The sequence below is a fragment of the Eriocheir sinensis genome, unplaced genomic scaffold (genome assembly GCF_024679095.1).
Source record: "Eriocheir sinensis breed Jianghai 21 unplaced genomic scaffold, ASM2467909v1 Scaffold653, whole genome shotgun sequence".
In the NCBI taxonomy this organism is placed as follows: domain Eukaryota; kingdom Metazoa; phylum Arthropoda; class Malacostraca; order Decapoda; family Varunidae; genus Eriocheir; species Eriocheir sinensis.
In genome coordinates this window covers 65,001-82,570 of record NW_026112002.1, presented here as the reverse complement: position 1 = coordinate 82,570, position 17,570 = coordinate 65,001, and the positions used below count along the sequence as shown (strand labels likewise).

The following is a 17,570-nucleotide window of genomic DNA, read 5'->3' as shown; positions in this document are numbered from 1 at the left end:
TGGGATTAGGACGTACATGGATTAAAGACACATACGTACACACAAACAAGCAAAAAACAAACAGGGCAAACAGGGGGTATAAAACATGTACAAACGAACACACAAACAGGCAACTGGGAAATCAGGAAAATAAATAAATAAATAAAGAGAGAGAACAAACAAACGAACACACAAACAGGGGAATAAGAGGAATGAAAACTGAATGAATGAAAAGGGAAGAGAAATAATAATAATAATAATAATAATAATAATAATAAAAATAAATATCTGTGTGTCGCTCCAAGTCATGCAGTGTTGCCAGTAAGGATTGTTATGCTATTCCATTCGCTAATATATTTTTTTAGTCATGCAGTGTTGCCAGTAAAGACTGTTACCATATTCCATTCCCTAATATATTTTTTTAGTCATGCAGTGTTGCCAGTAAAGACTTATGCTATTCCATTTGCTAATATATTTTTTGGTCATGCAGTGTTGCCAGTAAAGATTGTTATGCTATTCCATTCGCTAATATATTTTTGTAGTCATGCAGTGTTGCCAGTAAAGACTGTTACCATATTCCATTCGCTAATATATTTTTTTGGTCATGCAGTGTTGCCAGTAAAGATTGTTATGCTATTCCATTCACTAATATATTTTTTTAGTCATGCAGTGTTGCCAGTAAAGACTTATGCTATTCCATTCGCTAATATATTTTTTTGGTCATGCAGCGTTGCCAGTAAAGATTGTTATGCTATTCCATTCGCTAATATATTTTTTTGGTCATGCAGTGTTGCCAGTAAAGATTGTTATGCTATTCCATTTGCTAATATATTTTTTTAGTCATGCAGTGTTGCCAGTAAAGACTGTTACCATATTCCATTCGCTAATATATTTTTTTAGTCATGCAGTGTTGCCAGACTAAAGATATGTCTCTAAATTGGACACAGGCATTGGACCAGCCAGAGAGCAGAACACAGTTGGTTGGTTGGCTCCAGGCTTCAGGCACAGCAGAACGGATACACTCACGCTACACTCCTGTGGTTAGAATATTCCGCGCATGACTCAATAGCCAGGTAAGCTAACACTGTGTCATAAGACTGAATTGACTGACTGATTGATTGATTGATTGACGACTGAAATAAAACGTTATCAGTGTTATTCAGTGTTTTGTTGTGCGCGCCTCACACACTCACACACGGCCTTGTACTTCAACACAGACGCCAGACACACCGTGGAATCTACTGCCTTGTGGAATGTAAACTTTTTTTTTCTTTATATTCAGCCTATGACTGGGGCAGGCTTTCTCGATGGGGGCTGTTGGTCGACCCCAGCCTGGCTCTCCACAAGGCATGCAATGTTGTCGGAGAGAGAGAAAAAAGCTCATTCAATCCACTAATAGGCTTTGAAAACACGGAATATTGCCTGAAAAAAATACTCCATCAACTCAGTGATATTACCAGCACCAAGAAACATCCACTACTATTTATAGGTCATGCAGCATTGCCAGATAAAAAAATAAAAAAATAAAATAAATAAATAAAAATAAAAGGATTCTTCTTCTTCAAGGTCATGCAGTGTTGCCAGGTAAAAAAAAAACATCCTCTAGTATTTTAGGTCACAGCATTGCCAGACAAAAAAACATTCTTCTTCTTCAAGGTCATGCAGTGTTGCCATATGCCCGTCCTGACCTGCCCGCGATAGAAGGTTGCCCACATGCGCCACGCTGCCCAGGGGGGGCGGGGGGGGCCGCACATACTCGCTCAGCTGGTCAAGGCCATCATAGGGGTTGCCTCCACCTCCACCACCAAGACCTCCACCACCACCACCACCTACACCACCACCACCACCACCACAACCACAAGCAATAGGTTAAGTTAGATTAGAGAGAGAGATGGAGAGAGGGTGTATGTGAGAGAGAGAGAGAGAGAGAGAGAGAGAGAGAGAGAGAGAGAGAGAGAGAGAGAGAGAGAGAGAGAGAGAGAGAGAGAGAGAGAAAATGTGTGAAAATGATATGAAAAAGAAGGAATGTATAGAGAGCGAGAGGAAAAGAGAACGAGAGAGAGAGAGAGAGAGAGAGAGAGAGAGAGAGAGAGAGAGAGAGAGAGAGAGAGAGAGAGAGAGAGAGAGAGAGAGAGAGACATTTATATATACAAGAATCATCGTAAACAAACACATGATTAGCCCCAAAAGCAAACAAACAAACAAACACACAAACAAAACCAATATATATATACCTTATGCATATTGACAGAGGAAGAGGAAGAAGAAAAGAAGAAAGGAAGAAGAGAAAAAGAAAGAAAGAAACAAGAATTAAGAGGAAGAGAAGAAGAAGAAGAAGAAAGGAAGAAGAAGAGAAAAATAAAGAAAGAAAAGAATTAATAGGAAGAAGAAGAAGGAAGAAGAGGAAGGAAGGAAGAAGAAGAAAGAAAAAGAAAGAAAGAAACAAGAATTAAGAGGAAGAAGAAGAAGAAGAAGAAGAGAAAAAGAAAGAAAGAGAGGAAGAAGAAGGAAGAAGAGGAAGGAAGGAAGAAGAAGAAAGAAAAAGAAAGAAAGAAACAAGAATTAAGAGGAAGAAGAAGAAGAAGAAGAAGAGAAAAAGAAAGAAAGAGAGGAAGAAGAAAAAGAAGAAGAAGGAAGGAAGGAAGAAGAAGAAAGAAAAAGAAAGAAAGAAACAAGAATTAAGAGGAAGAAGAAGAAGAAGAAGAAGAAGAAGAAGAAGAAGAAGAAAGAAAGAAAAAGAAAGAAAGAAACAAGAATTAAGAGGAAGAAGAAGAAGAAGAGAAGAAGAAAGGAATAATAATAATAATAAGAAGAAGAAGAAGAAAGGAAGAGAAGACAAAAGGAAGAAAAGACAATGAAGAAAATAAAATCAGAAATATTTATAAAGACAGACACAGTGAAAAAAAGCACACACACACACACACACACACAAAATAACATAACATCCCTCCCTTACAATATACATGACCCCAATTTGACCCGACCTGACCCCTTGACCTCCCACACAAAATAACATGACCTCCCTTCCTATCCCCTTCCACCCCCGAAAAACAACCCAACCCAAATTTGACCTGATGACCCCCTGACCTGATGTGACCCAACTTAATCTAATGACCTAACCTGACCTAACTTAACTTAACAAAACAAAACTTAACTTGACCCAACCTGACCTGATGTGACCCAACTTAATCTAATGACCTGACCTGACCTAACCTAACTTAACCTAACCTAACAAAACAAAACTTAACTTCACCCAACTCGACCCGACGTGACCTCACCTTGCGCGGAGTGGCCGTTGACCTTGGCGGGGGAGTCCATGGCCAGCTGACTAGCGGTGACGGACTTGGTTTGAAGGGTCCCGGACTTGCTGGGGGAGCTCAGGCCGGACTGGAAGACAGGGGGGGGTTAGGAGGAGGAGGAGGAGGAGGAGGAGGAGGAGGAGGAGGAGAAGGAGGAAGAAGAGGGAGGAGGTAGGGGGGATAGGTTAGGTATGGAAGTAGAAATATAGGAGGAGGAGGAGGAGGTTAAGTTAGGTTAGGAAGAGGAGGAAGAAGAAGGAAGAGGAGGAGGAGGAAGGAAATCACAATAACATTAAAATTCACACAAAACTCTCTCTCTCTCTCTCTCATTTCTCTCCTCCTCCTCCTCTCTTCCTCCTTTCTCTCCTCTCCTAAACTCTCTCTTCTCTCTTCCTTTCTCCCTCTCTCCTCCTCCTTCTCCTCTCTTCCTTTCTCTCTCTTTCAACCTCTCTCTCCTCCTCCTCCTCCTCCTTCTCCTCTCTTCCTTTCTCTCTCTTTCAACCTCTCTCTCCTCTCTCCTCCTCCTTCTCCTCTCTTCCTTTCTCTCTCTTTCAACCTCTCTCTCCTCTCTCCTCCTCCTTCTCCTCTCTTCCTTTCTCCCTCTTTCAACCTCTCTCTCCTCCTCCTCCTCTCTCCCTCACCTCTCCCAGCAGCTGTCTGAGGCGGTGCAGCTGGGCCTCAAGCTGTCTATTATGTTCCTCCAAGATCCCCATCCGTGCCTCCAGCCGCCCCTTGTGCTGGCGGAGGAGTTTCGCCTCCGCCAGCATCTCCGCCTCGCTCCGCTGCGGTCCGCCGAGTCCGTCCTCTGGGGGCGATCCGACGGGCTGCTGCGATTTCAAGCGATCGTACTCTGCCTGCAAGACGCTGTTCTCCTCCTCTAGGGCTCTGTTTGGGGTGATATGGGGTGTGTTAGGGTGCGGGGGGTGCGTTAGGGTGCGGTTTTATGACCCTGGTGGTAGTCTGACCCTTCCTCTGTACCGTGAACCTAAAGAAACACATATTTGACAAGGCTTTCGTAGGAGTTGTGGGCATTTCCAGGGGTAGTTTTATGACCCTGGTGGTAGTGTGACCCTTCCTCTGTACCATGAACCTAAAGAAACACATATTTGACAAGGCTTTCGTAGGAGTTGTGGGCATTTCCAGGAGTGGTTTTATGACCCTGGTGGTAGTGTGACCCTTCCTCTGTACCGTGAACCTAAAGAAACACATATTTGACAAGGTCAGAGAGTTGTGGGCATTTCCAGGGGTAGTTTTATGACCCTGGTGGTAGTGTGACCCTTCTTCTGTACCATGAACCTAAAGAAACACACATTTGACAAGGCTTTCGTAGGAGTTGTGGGCATTTCCAGGAGTAGTTTTATGACCCTGGTGGTAGTGTGACCCTTCCTCTGTACCATGAACCTAAAGAAACACATATTTGACAAGGCTTTCGTGGGAGTTGTGGGCATTTCCAGGAGTAGTTTTATGACCCTGGTGGTAGTCTGACCCTTCCTCTGTACCGTGACCCTAAAGAAACACATATTTGACAAGGCTTTCGTAGGAGTTGTGGGCATTTCCAGGGGTAGTTTTATGACCCTGGTGGTAGTCTGACCCTTCCTCTGTACCGTGAACCTAAAGAAACACATATTTGACAAGGCTTTCGTAGGAGTTGTGGGCATTTCCAGTAGTAGTTTTATGACCCTGGTGGTAGTGTGACCCTTCCTCTGTACCGTGAACCTAAAGAAACACATATTTGACAAGGCTTTCGTGGGAGTTGTGGGCATTTCCAGGAGTAGTTTTATGACCCTGGTGGTAGTGTGACCCTTCCTCTGTACCGTGAACCTAAAGAAACACATATTTGACAAGGTCAGAGAGTTGTGGGCATTTCCAGGGGTAGTTTTATGACCCTGGTGGTAGTGTGACCCTTCCTCTGTACCGTGAACCTAAAGAAACACACATTTGACAAGGCTTTCGTAGGAGTTGTGGGCATTTCCAGGGGTAGTTTTATGACCCTGGTGGTAGTGTGACCCTTCCTCTTTACCGTGAACCTAAAAAAACACTTATTATATCCCGACTGGTGTGGTGTGATATGCCAATGTGTCTTGAAATACCAGCCCCATTTTCAGCTTCCTCCTGTTACAGACACTATCAAAAACAGACCAAATTTTGTAGGCCACTTTCGTTTTCTGCAGTGAGCGCCGTGTCGTCAGCAAACAGCATTGAATTCAGCACCCTCTGCCTTCCCTCAGCGAACAGCCTTACCCCAACCTCCCCAACTTTGCCCTTAATTTCTCTAACAACACCATCCATATAGATATTGAAAAACCATGAACCTAAAGAAACACATATTTGACAAGGCTTTCGTAGGAGTTGTGGGCATTTCCAGGAGTAGTTTTATGACCCTGGTGGTAGTCTGACCCTTCCTCTGTACTGTGAACCTAAAGAAACATACATTTGACAAGGCTTTCGTAGGAGTTGTGGGCAAAACAAATCGCTTTTCAATTTTCTTCCTCTTCAAACACTCCCTCCTCCTCCTCCTCCTCCTCCTCTTCCTCCTTACCGTATCATCTGCTCAAGTTCGTCCTTCTGGTCCGCGTCAACAGCTGCCATGATCTGCAGGGGTGACCGAGGCACAGGCAAGGGGGCGTCAGATGAGCTCAGCGATTGGCAATACTGTGCGATTAGGCCGTGTTCGTCCTCACTGGGGGGGGAGAAGAAGGGGGTTAGGAGGAGGAGGAGGAGGAGGAGGAGGAGGAGTTAGGGGAAGAGAGAGAGAAAGGAAGGAGGTATTGGAGAGAGAGGGAGAGATGTTTTGTATGAGAATGTGAGAGAAAGAGGAAGAGAGAGAGAAAAGGAGAATTAGAGAGAGAGAGAGAGAGAGAGAGAGAGAGAGAGAGAGAGAGAGAGAGAGAGAGAGAGAGAGAAAGGAAGAGAAAGAAAGAAAGAAAGATTGAATATAAAAATTGAGAGAAGCAAAACACACACACACACACACACACACACACACACACACACGCACAAACAATCCCTCCATCCATCCCTCCACCCCTCCACACACCCTTCCACCCCTCCACTTACCTGTCAGGCGTGGAATTTGAGTTGGTCCTAAGCTCCACCTCAGCCAATCGTGACGCGTACATCTCAAGTCGCGAGTGCATATCTTGGCTGGTAACATTGTGCTGTGGGGAGGGCGAGGGAGACTCCAATGGGTCGCCCTGGGGAGGAAGATGGGGAGGAGGTGCATGAGGATAGGTGGGGAGAAGAGTGTGTTTGTATTCCAAGTAAGTAAGTTAGTAAATATTGTATGTACTTAACACTTTCAAGCACACACACACATCTGATTTTCTCGTCCAAAACGCACATCTGACCGGCTATTGGGAGGCATGATTTTGGTACCTTGAGCGCGGTATAAATCTTTTCAAAACTCGGTTATTGAATCGTTTGCTCGGTTCACTGGTATGAAACTATATACATTCCACTGCAAACTGTAAGCTCTTTCATACGGAAAAGAAAAATAGTAATGCTTGTTTTGAATTTTACCGAGATGTCGTGATTTCTGAAATAAAAAACTCACATTTTCACGTGGAAGGAATGAAAATATAACAAATTGTGTTCTATAACAAAATAAGCGGAAATTTATGAGCTTATTAGCGCAACAATCGGAATTTTGATACACCAATTATAAGTCATAAATTTGAAAAAAAAAAAAAAAAAAAAAAAAAAATTTGTTTCTTTTAAAAAATGTTCACGTTTTTCCACTTATCTCCATAACTGTTGTATTTATTTTTATTCTTATGGTTTCATCTTAAAGAGCAGATCATTACCTATACAATGGTAGTTTCAAATTGCTTATATGACTTATAGTTGATGAGTTACGCTTGAAAAAATAAAATCTTTGGTAACCCTGCCCCCCGACATCGCTAAAGAGTCAACCACAGAGATTGTCGCCAGTCACCAGGAGAATTTACCGGCAAGAACGATCAATCCGCTTACCTCAATCCGCCATCCACTACCCTGTCTACAGACCAAGTATCGCGCGTCAAAGAGAATTAGTGAACTTTTGGTGATTTTTTTTGTCCCAGTGATGTGTCTCGTCAACCGGAACCGCACTTTTCAACCAGACAATTATGGTGATGTGTATGTCACGTTCACCTGCGCGATAGTGTTGACAGCTCATCATTCAACAGGTGGGGAGAAGGGGAGAATAGTGTGTTTGTATTCTAAGTAAGTAAGTTAGTTAGTGTGTAAATATTGTATGCTATTTAATATCTCATCATTTAATCCCTTCCCTTCTTCCTCCTCTTCTTCCTCCTTCTTCTTCTTTGTAATCTTCCAAAAATATATCACTTTTTATTTTTCTTTCTCTTCAAACACTCCTTTCTCCTCCTCCTCCTCCTCCTCCTCCTCCTCCTCCTTCTTCTTCTTTGTAATCTTCCAAAAATATATCACTTTTTATTTTTCTTTCTCTTCAAACACCCCATTCTCCTCCTCCTCTTCCTCTTCCCTTCACTTTCTCTCCCTCATTTCCCCCTCCTCCTTTCCTCCATTCCCCTCTCTCAATCTCCCTTTCCTCCCCTTCCTTCCCCTCCCATTCCTTCCCTCTTCAAACCTGTCTCAATCTCCCTTCCATTCCTCACCCTTCCTACCCTCCTCAAACCTCTGTCTCAATCTCCCTTCCTCCCTGCACTCTTTCCTCTCCCTTCCTTCCACAGCTGTTCTCTCCTCCCTTCCTCCTCCTCCTCTTACCTCCAGCACGGTTTGAACAGGCAGGTAACCTTTCTTGGTGTGCTTCTGAAGTGATCGCTTAGACTTAAACTTGTTCTTGAGAGCTTTGGTGAAGTCCTTGACATCCTCCCCGGCCGTGGTCTGTGTGGGGAGAAGGTGGGGAGATTAGTGGGGAGAATGGGAGATGATGGGGAGGGGGGGAATGATGGGGTTTTGAGAGGGGAGGGAAGGGAAGGCTGGGGAGATTAGGAAAGATGGGGTTTTGAGAGGAAGAGGGGAGGGAAAAGGGAGGTTAGGGGGAGATTATGGGAGGAGTGGGGAAGGCTGGGGAGATGAGGAAAGGTGGGATTTTGAAGGGGAAGGAAGGGGAGGAGAGGGGAAGGTTGGGGAGGAATATGAATGGGAGATGGGGAGGGAATATGATGGGGAGATAGGGAGATGGGGAGGAGAGGGGAAGGTGGGGAGGGGAGGGCCGGGAAAAAATGGTCTCAATCACACACTCACACACACACACACACACACGCGCGCAATCTTCCCCTCTCTCTCTTCTTCTTCCTCCTCCTCCTCCTCCTCTTCCTTCCTTCCTTCCTTTCCATATGTTCTCTCCGACTTATCCATATATCTCTTTCTCCTTCTCCTCCACACACACACACACACACACACACACACACACACACACACACACACACACACACACACACACGCACACACTCACCGCGGTACAATACTCATGCATCGGGTGGGTGATCTTGTGGTTCTTTCCGCTACGTCCGTCGAAGAAACAATCTTGACACATATCGAACGAGAGACATTTCAAACACCGGTATCTTAGGCCTATGATGGGGTAGGCCTTGCAGATGTTACACTTCACCTGGGGGGGGAGAACGAAGCCTGGGGTGAGCTGGGGAGGATGTGTGGGGAGTGAATGTGAGAAATGTGTTTGTAGGAAGGGAAGGGAGAGAGGGAGAGAGAGGGAGAGGGGGTTACGCTTCACCTGGGGAGGAGAACGGGGTCTGGGGTGAGCTGGGGAGAAGAGGGGAGAGAGGTCTGTGTGTGTGTGTGTGTGTGTGTGTGTGTGTGTGTGTGTGTGTGTGAGGGAAGAGAGATAACGGAATAAGTATTTGCGTGCGTATATTTATATATGTGTAAAATTACTATATAGGAAAACATCACATACTCACACACACACACACACACGCACACACGCACACACGCACTCACCTGGTGCTGTATGCTCTCCGATGCGGCCACACGATGAAGCACGGCCAACCACACGAGTGATTGAGGTTCCTGCTGCACCCACGCCAGGAAGTGGACCGCCTGGGGAAGGGATGGATTGTAAGGTTGACCATTCTATTCAAACACGACATTTTCTTAGCCCCCGAAAAACTCGCCCCAAATCTTGACAGCCTTTGACCCTTCCTCTGTACCATGACCCTAAAGAAACACATATTCAGCAAGGCCCATCCTCTCTCCCTCACCCCTTTGCTCCCCACACAACCCCATTTTTCACCCCAAACCCATTTTTTAAACCCTGATCAGCTTCCCTGTTCCCAAAAATGACCCCCCAATCATCTCATTCATCACCCCATTAAACCCCCAATCTCCCCGCTCCTCAATACCCTTCGTTAACTCAACCCTCCCCTCCCCTCCCCAGAACCCCTATTTTTCACCCCACACCCCTTCCTTAACTCCCCAACACCCTACCCTCTCAACCCCCTTCACCCCTCCTTACCTCACACCCCATCCTGTCAACCCCCCTCAACCTAACCTAACTTAACTTAACCCCTCAGCACCCCAGATCCATTTCTTAACACCCCAGACAACCTCCCCGCTTACCTTACACCCCATACCTCTAAACCCCCTTCAACCCCACCCTGTCAACCCCCGGGTACCTAACCTAACTTAACCTAACCCCTCAGCACCCCAGATCCATTTCTTAACACCCCAGACAACCTCCCCGCTTACCTTACACCCCATACCTCTAAACCCCCTTCAACCCCACCCTGTCAACCCCCGGGTACCTAACCTAACTTAACCTAACCCCTCAGCACCCCAGATCCATTTCTTAACACCCCAGACAACCTCCCCGCTTACCTTACACCCCATACCTCTAAACCCCCTTCAACCCCACCCTGTCAACCCCCGGGTACCTAACCTAACTTAACCTAACCCTCAGCACCCCAGATCCATTTCTTAACACCCCAGACAACCTCCCCGCTTACCTTACACCCCATACCTCTAAACCCCCTTCAACCCCACCCTGTCAACCCCGGTACCTAACCTAACTTAACCTAACCCCTCAGCACCCCAGATCCATTTCTTAACACCCCAGACAACCTCCCCGCTTACCTTACACCCCATACCTCTCAACCCCCTGCAACCCCACCCTGTCAACCCCCGGGTACCTAACCTAACCCCTCAGACCCCAGACAACCTCTCCGCATACCTTCCACCCCACCCTCTCAACCCCCTTTCAACCCTTCACCCCCACCCCCTCAACCCCCTTCAACCCCCCTTACCTCAATGGTCTCCCTGTCCTTCCCTGCCTTAGTGAAGCAGCTCCGCACAGATGGTTCAATGTTTGACCCCCCGAAGGCTGCCACCTCGCCCAGCTGTCGCGGAACTTGAACGCAATCGTGGAGCAGCAGCCCAAGCTTCCGCTGATCCACCAGGCGGTTCGGGTCGGCGATGAGGCGGAACATGTCTGGTGGAGAGGTGGAGCAGTGAGTTGGAGGGATGAGAGAGAGGAGGTGGGAGAAAGTGGAGATGGAAAGGGAGAGAAAGGAAGTGGATGGGAGAGAGAGAGAGATGTGGAGGAGGTGGAATATGTCTGGTGGAGAGGTGGAGCGATGAGAGAGAGAGAGAGAGAGATAGAGAGAAAATGAGAAAAAAAGGGAGAGAAAGAGGAGATGGAAAGGGAGAGAAAAGTGGGAGAGAGAGAAAGTGGATGGAGGAAAGAATGTATTGGAGAGAGAGAGAGAGAGAGAGAGAGAGAGAGAGAGAGAGAGAGAGAGGAGGAGGAGGAGAAAAAAAAAAAAAATCCTTGTATAACTTAAACACACACACACACACACACACACACACACACACACACACACACACACACACACACAACAGTCTCCTCCCCTCCCCTCTCCCCTCCTCCCCTTTCTCCCCACACCCCATCCCTCCCCTCCCCACCTCCCCATCTCCCCACATTCATCTATACTTCCTCCCCCTTTCATTCCTTCCTCTCCCCACACACACACAAACACACACACACACACGCAGTTTCTCCCCATTCCCCTCCCCTCCCCACACTTCCCCAACTCCCCATACATCCCCACACACACCACACCCCTTCCCAAGCTCACCCCATCTTCCCATTGCACCCCAATCTCACATAACTGAAATATACAATCTCCCTGTACATTCTCCCCTCTCTCCCCTCCCCACCTTCCTCCCCAACCCTCCCCATCTCCCCACACATCCCCAGAACCTCCCCACAGACACTCACATCGGTATTTCTCCTCGAGGTGACCCGTACATAGACACACAAGGCCGATCTTGAATCTCACACAACTGAAGCATACAACCTCCCCTTACATTATCCCCTCTCCCTCCTCCCCACCTTCTTCCCCAACCCTCCCCATCTCCCCACACCTTCCCAGAACCTTCCTACATACACTCACATCGGTATTTCTCCTCGAGGTGACCCGTACATAGACACACGAGGCCGATCTTGAACGACAGGACGCGCATTTGACCGGTCCGCTGGCTGTCGTAAACATTCAATAGCCAGTTCAGACAGAGGTCCATAGCCAGGGTGGTATCGGTGCCGGGATGGTCCGCTGCGATGGTGCCGTACAGTGCCGAGAGAACCACTACCATGTCTCCTACGTCGATAAGCCGGTCGTTCTGCCCTCGGAGGCCGTGTTCGTCAAATATGTCCGTCGCTGTTTGCATTTTGGCCCTGTCGACTGGTGTGTTTGTGTGTGTGTTTGTGAGTGTGTGTGTGTGTGAGTGTGTGTGAGGGGGAGAGAGAGAAAATTGGATTAGTTTTTTAATATTCTAGTTATTGTTTCTCTTCCTCCTCCTCCTCCTCCTCCTCCTCCTCTTCTTCCTAACCTTCCTCTTCCTCCTCCTCCTCCTCCTCCTCTTCTTTCTAACCTAACCTTCCCTTCCTCTTCTTCCTCCTCCTCCTCCTCCTCTTCTTCCTAACCTAATCTAAACTTCCCTTCCTCTTCCTCCTCCTCTTCTTCTATAACCTTGGTCTTCCTCCTCCTCCTCCTCCCCCTCCTCTTCCTAACCTAACCTTCCCTTCCTCTTCCTCCTCCTCTTCTTCTATAACCTTGGTCTTCCTCCTCCTCCTCCCCTTCCTCTTCCTAACCTAACCTTCCCTTCCATTCCTCTTTCTCTTCCTCCTCTTTCTCCTACTCTTCTTTTTCTTCTTCCTCCTCCTTTCCCTTCCCTTCCCTCCCTTTTTATCCCCCTCTCCTCTTCCTCCTTCTTCTCTCCATTCTTCCACCCCTCCTCCTCCTCCACCTCCTCTTCCACTTACGAGCCAGCCTCTTCTGCAGGACCCTCAGCTTGGTTGCCGTGCGGTAGGCGGAGAACTTGATGTGGTTGAACGCGGTGAGTGAGTCCAGGACGTCCATCATGAGCGGATGATCCCAGTGGGTGCTCTCCTGCTCATGGCTGTGGGTGGATGAGGTGGATGAGTGGAGGTGGATGAGGGGTGGCGGATGAAGGTTGAGTGATGGAAAAGTGGAAGGGTGGAAAGAATGGATGAAAAAAATGATGAAATGGATGAGGTGGATGAGTGGAGGTGGATGAGGGGTGGTGGATGAAGGTTGAGTGATGAATAAGTGGAAGGGTGGAAAGAATGGATGAAAAAAATGATGAAATGGATGAGTGGAGGTGGATGAGGGGTGGCGGATGAAGGTTGAGTGATGAATAAGTGGAAGGGTGGAAAGAATTTTAATTTAAATCAATATAAATCAAAACAACCCTGGCCGCCCCGCTCACTTGATATAGTAAGGCACTTTGTTGGTGGTGGTCGCACGCTCCCAGGGGGGGGCCACGGAGGAGGCCAGCTGGGCAGGGGTGAGGGGGGTGACCTCTCGTGACCTCCCCGCCACCTGACGCCACCTTTCGTTGACTCCGCCCTCCAAATTCTTCCACCTGGGGAGAGAGAGAGAGAGAGGGGTGAGTGGGAGAGAGAGGTGGAGGGGTGGAAGGATAAGGGAGATAGAGGAGGAGGAGGAAGGAAGGGAAGGGAAGGAAGGAAGGAAGGAAGGAAGGGAAGGAAGGAAGGAAGGGAAGGAAGGGAAGGAAGGAAAGGAAGGAAGGGAAGGAAGGAAGGAAGGGGAGGGAAGGAAAGGTAAGGGAAGGTAAGGTTAGGGAATGTGTGTGTGTGTGTGTGTGTGTGTTACTTAACCTTCAAGGGTCATTAACACAGGTAAATTAGCACCTTAGATTAGGCAATAGGCCCTCCCTCCCCCCCTCCCTTCCCTCCTCTCTGTCCTGTCTTCCTCTTCCTCTTCCTCCTCCTCCTCCTCTTCCTTCTCCTCTTCTTCCTTTTCCAATCTTACTTTCTTACTCTTTTCTTCCTCCTCCTCCTCCTCCTCCTTCTACTCTTCTTCCCCTCTTCTCTATCTCTCTTCCTTCCTCATTCTCTCCTCCTCCTCCTCCTCCTCCTCCTCCTCTTTTTCCCTTCCTTTCTCATTCACTCCTCCTCCTCCTCCTCCTCTTCTTCTTCTTCTTCTCTCCCTTCCCTTCCTTCCTTTCTCTTCCCTTCTCATCCACTCCTTACCTCCTCCTCCTCCTCCTCCTCTTCCTTCTTCCACCTCCTTCTCCTCTCCCTTCTTCCACCTCACTTTCCCTTTCCTTCCTTTCTCTTCCCTTCCTTCACCTCCTCCTCCTCTTCCTTCTTCCACCTCCCCATTCCACTCCTTACCTCCTCCTCCTCATTCTCCCTTCCTCCACCTCCCACCTCCACCCCCTCTCCCTCCCACACACCTTCCCAATTACCCCACACCTGCACACACCTGGTATTAAGGTCATGCAGCCTGGCGGAGTTGGCGGGCGTGAGTGGAACGCTGTGGGCTGAGAACCTGGCGGCCTGGTCATTCACGTCATCAATCCCGCGCTGGAGGTCAACCAGGCCCTCGCGGAATTTCTGGAAGAGAGGTCAAGTTAGGTCAGGTCAGGTCAGGTCAGGTCAGGTCAGGTTAGGTTGGGGAAGGGAAGGTTTTTGTGAAGTTTGGTTGGTAGAAAATAACTTGTCAAAATGTTCCTTGCATTGAAAAATTCTCTTTAAAATGTTCTTGGCTTGAAAAACACGACCTTAAAAATGTTGTTAGCTTTCAAATCAGTTTTAAAAATGCTCTTAGGCTTAAAATCAGCAGAGGTGGATAAGTGTGGTTGTACCGCATCACAAAAAAAGTACCGCACTACCACAATGTACCGCACTACCTTGGAAAAAGTACCACACTACCACAATGTACCGCACTGCTCCGGGAAAAGTACCACACTACCACAATGTACCGCACTGCTCCGGGAAAAGTACCGCCCTACCACAATGTACCGCACTGCTCCGGAAAAAGTACCGCCCTACCACAATGTACCGCACTGCTCCGGAAAAAGTACCGCTCTACCACAATGTACCGCACTGCTCCGGAAAAAGTACCGCTCTACCACAATGTACCGCACTGCTCTGGAAAAAGTACCGCTCTACCACAATGTACCGCACTACCTTGGAAAAAGTACCGCTCTACCACAATGTACCGCACTGCTCTGGAAAAAGTACCGCTCTACCACAATGTACCGCACTGCTCTGGAAAAAGTACCGCTCTACCACAATGTACCGCACTGCTCTGGAAAAAGTACCGCCCTACCACAATGTAATCAAGACTGTCTGGAAAAGTACCGCCTACTACAATGTACCGCACTGCTCGGAAAAGTACCGCCTACCACAATGTACCGCACTGTCCGGAAAAGTACCACCCTACCACAATGTACCGTGACTGTCTGGGAAAAGTACCTTCTACCACAATGTACCAGACTGCTCCAGAAAAGTACCACCCTACCACAACAAAATCGACTGCTCTGGAAAAAGTACCGCCCTACCACAATGTACCGCACTGCTCCGGGAAAAGTACCACCCTACCACAATGTACCGCACTGCTCCGGGAAAAGTACCGCCCTACCACAATGTACCGCACTGCTCCGGGAAAAGTACCGCCCTACCACAATGTACCGCACTGCTCCAGAAAAAGTACCACCCTACCACAATGTACCGCACTGCTCCAGAAAAAGTACCACCCTACCACAATGTACCGCACTACCTTGGAAAAAGTACCGCACTACCACAATGTACCGCACTGCTCCGGGAAAAGTACCGCACTACCACAATGTACCGCACTACCTTGGAAAAAGTACCACACTACCACAATGTACCGCACTACCTTGGAAAAAGTACCGCACTACCACAATGTACCGCACTGCTCTGGAAAAAGTACCGCACTACCACAATGTACCGCACTGCTCTGGAAAAAGTACCGCACTACCACAATGTACCGCACTGCTCTGGAAAAAGTACCGCCCTACCGCAATGTACCGCCCTACCACAATGTACCGCACTACCGCAAAGTACCGCACTACCGCAAAAAATAAGTCTTTGCTCTAAGCTCGAAAAATACCTTCAAAATGTTGTTAGCTTTTAAATCAGTGTTAAAAAAAATGTTCCTAGGTTTAAAAATGTCTTAAAAACATTCTTAAAAATACACTTAGCAGGAAAATGACTTAGAAAAAACACTTAGTTGCACTTAAGCAGTAAAAATGTGTTCAATAGTTCTCCTTAAGATGAAAAAAAATCAAAATGTTCAAAATACATATTACTCAAAATTCAAAAGGTGGAAATTTGTATAAAAAATTCTTGTAGGAACTGAATAAAATATAACCAAATAAGGTCTTCCAGTATTTCTTCCTCCTCCTCCTCCTCCTCCTCCTCCTCCTCTTCCTCCTCTTCCTTCCCTATCTATTTCCCCTTCCTCCTTCTCTTCCCTTTTCTCAGTTCTTTCAATTCTTCCTCCCCTTCTCTACAATCCCCTTTCCCTTCTTCTTCTCTTCCCTTCTTCTCCTTCCCTTTCTCTACAATCTCCTTCCCCTTCCTTCCTCCCTTCTCCTTCCCCTTCTCTTCCTTTCCCTTCCTTCCTCCCTTCTCTACAATCTCCTTCCCCTTCCTTCCTCCCTTCTCCTTCCCCTTCTCTTCCTTTCCCTTCCTTCCTCCCTTCTCTACAATCTCCTTCCCCTTCCTTCCTCCCTTCTCCTTCCCCTTCTCTTCCCTTCCCTTCCTTCCTCCCTTCTCTACAATCTCCTTCCCCTTCCTTCCTCCCTTCTCCTTCCCCTTCTCTTCCCTTCCCTTCTTCTCCTTCCCTTTCTCTACAATTTCCTTCCCCTTCCTTCCTCCCTTCTCCTTCCCCTTCTCTTCCCTTCCCTTCCTTCCTCCCTTCTCTACAATTTCCTTCCACTTCCTTCCTCCCTTCTCTTCCCTTCTCCTTCCTCTTTCCCTTCCTTCCTCCCTTCTTCTCCTTCCCTTCCTTCCTCCCCTCTCTACAATCCCCTTTCCCTTCCTCTTCCCTTCTTCTTTCCCTTTCCTCCATTTCCTCCATTTCCTCCACTTTCCCCTCCTCCTCCTCCTCCTCCTCCTCCTCACCCTGACATCCCCTCCCTTCCTTCTTCTCTCCCTCCTCCTCCTCCTCCTCCTCCAAACCATCCCTCCCTCCCTCCCTCCTCCTTTTCCTTCCTTCCTTTTTTTTCCCCCCTCCTCCTCCTCCTCCTCCTCCTTCTCCTCCCCACCTTCACATTGTGGGCGTGTTGGTCGGCCAGGTTGGGGTCCTGGGGGGGGGCTGCTCCCCACCCCTCCACCACCCTCTCCGCCTCCTCCAGTCTGGCGCTCACCTCCTCCACCGTCTTGCTCAGCACCCCGAGTTTCTGAGGGAGAGGAATGGGGATTAGATGGGGATTGGGGGTTGGACTGGGGGAGCTTTGGGATTGGATTAGGGGGATTGGAGGGTATTTGGGGAGTTTTGGGGCTGGATTGGGGAAAGAAATGGAATTGGGGAGAGGGAATTGGGGTCAGTGGAGGGGATTGGGGAGAGAGAAAGGGGATTACATGGGGGTTTGTGGGTAATTTTGGGGTTGGATTGGGGAAAGAAAGAGAATTGGGGAGAGAGGGGAAGGGAGTCAGTGGAAGGGATTGGGGAAAGTGGTAGGGATTGGGGAGAGAAAAGGGAGGGGACTGGGAAGAGAAAGGAAGGGAAAGGGGATTGGGGAGTGAGGGAGGGAATAAGGTCTTGGGGATTGGTGGGGAATTAGATGTTGGGGTTGGATTCAAATTGGGGAAAGAGGAAGGGGATTGGGGAGAGAGAAAGGGATTGGGAGAGAGAGAAAGGATTGGGAGAGAGGAAAGGGATTGGGGAGAGAGAAAGGGGATTGGGGAGAAAGAGAAAAGGGATTGGGGAAAGAGAAAGGGGATTGGGGAAAGAGAAAAAGGGGATTGGGGAAAGAGAGAAAAAGGGGATTGGGGAGAGAGGGAAAGGG

General features: G+C 48.0%; 1 protein-coding gene across 1 annotated transcript in view; it reads right to left on the bottom strand.

The window, feature by feature from the left end:
* LOC126993666 (dystrophin-like) overlaps positions 1-17,570 on the bottom strand; it is a gene marked incomplete at its 5' end in the record, with an annotated part of 64,773 nt that overhangs the window by 1,489 nt on the left and 45,714 nt on the right. The window contains 14 exons of the mRNA XM_050852827.1: positions 1,668-1,808; positions 3,258-3,366; positions 3,920-4,163; positions 5,818-5,958; positions 6,336-6,472; positions 8,004-8,123; positions 8,698-8,853; positions 9,204-9,302; positions 10,505-10,689; positions 11,657-11,944; positions 12,526-12,662; positions 12,993-13,148; positions 14,015-14,145; positions 16,827-16,961. Of these exons, the coding sequence (XP_050708784.1) occupies positions 1,668-1,808; positions 3,258-3,366; positions 3,920-4,163; positions 5,818-5,958; positions 6,336-6,472; positions 8,004-8,123; positions 8,698-8,853; positions 9,204-9,302; positions 10,505-10,689; positions 11,657-11,944; positions 12,526-12,662; positions 12,993-13,148; positions 14,015-14,145; positions 16,827-16,961 (2,179 nt within the window). The remainder of the gene's footprint in view (positions 1-1,667; positions 1,809-3,257; positions 3,367-3,919; positions 4,164-5,817; positions 5,959-6,335; positions 6,473-8,003; positions 8,124-8,697; positions 8,854-9,203; positions 9,303-10,504; positions 10,690-11,656; positions 11,945-12,525; positions 12,663-12,992; positions 13,149-14,014; positions 14,146-16,826; positions 16,962-17,570) is intronic.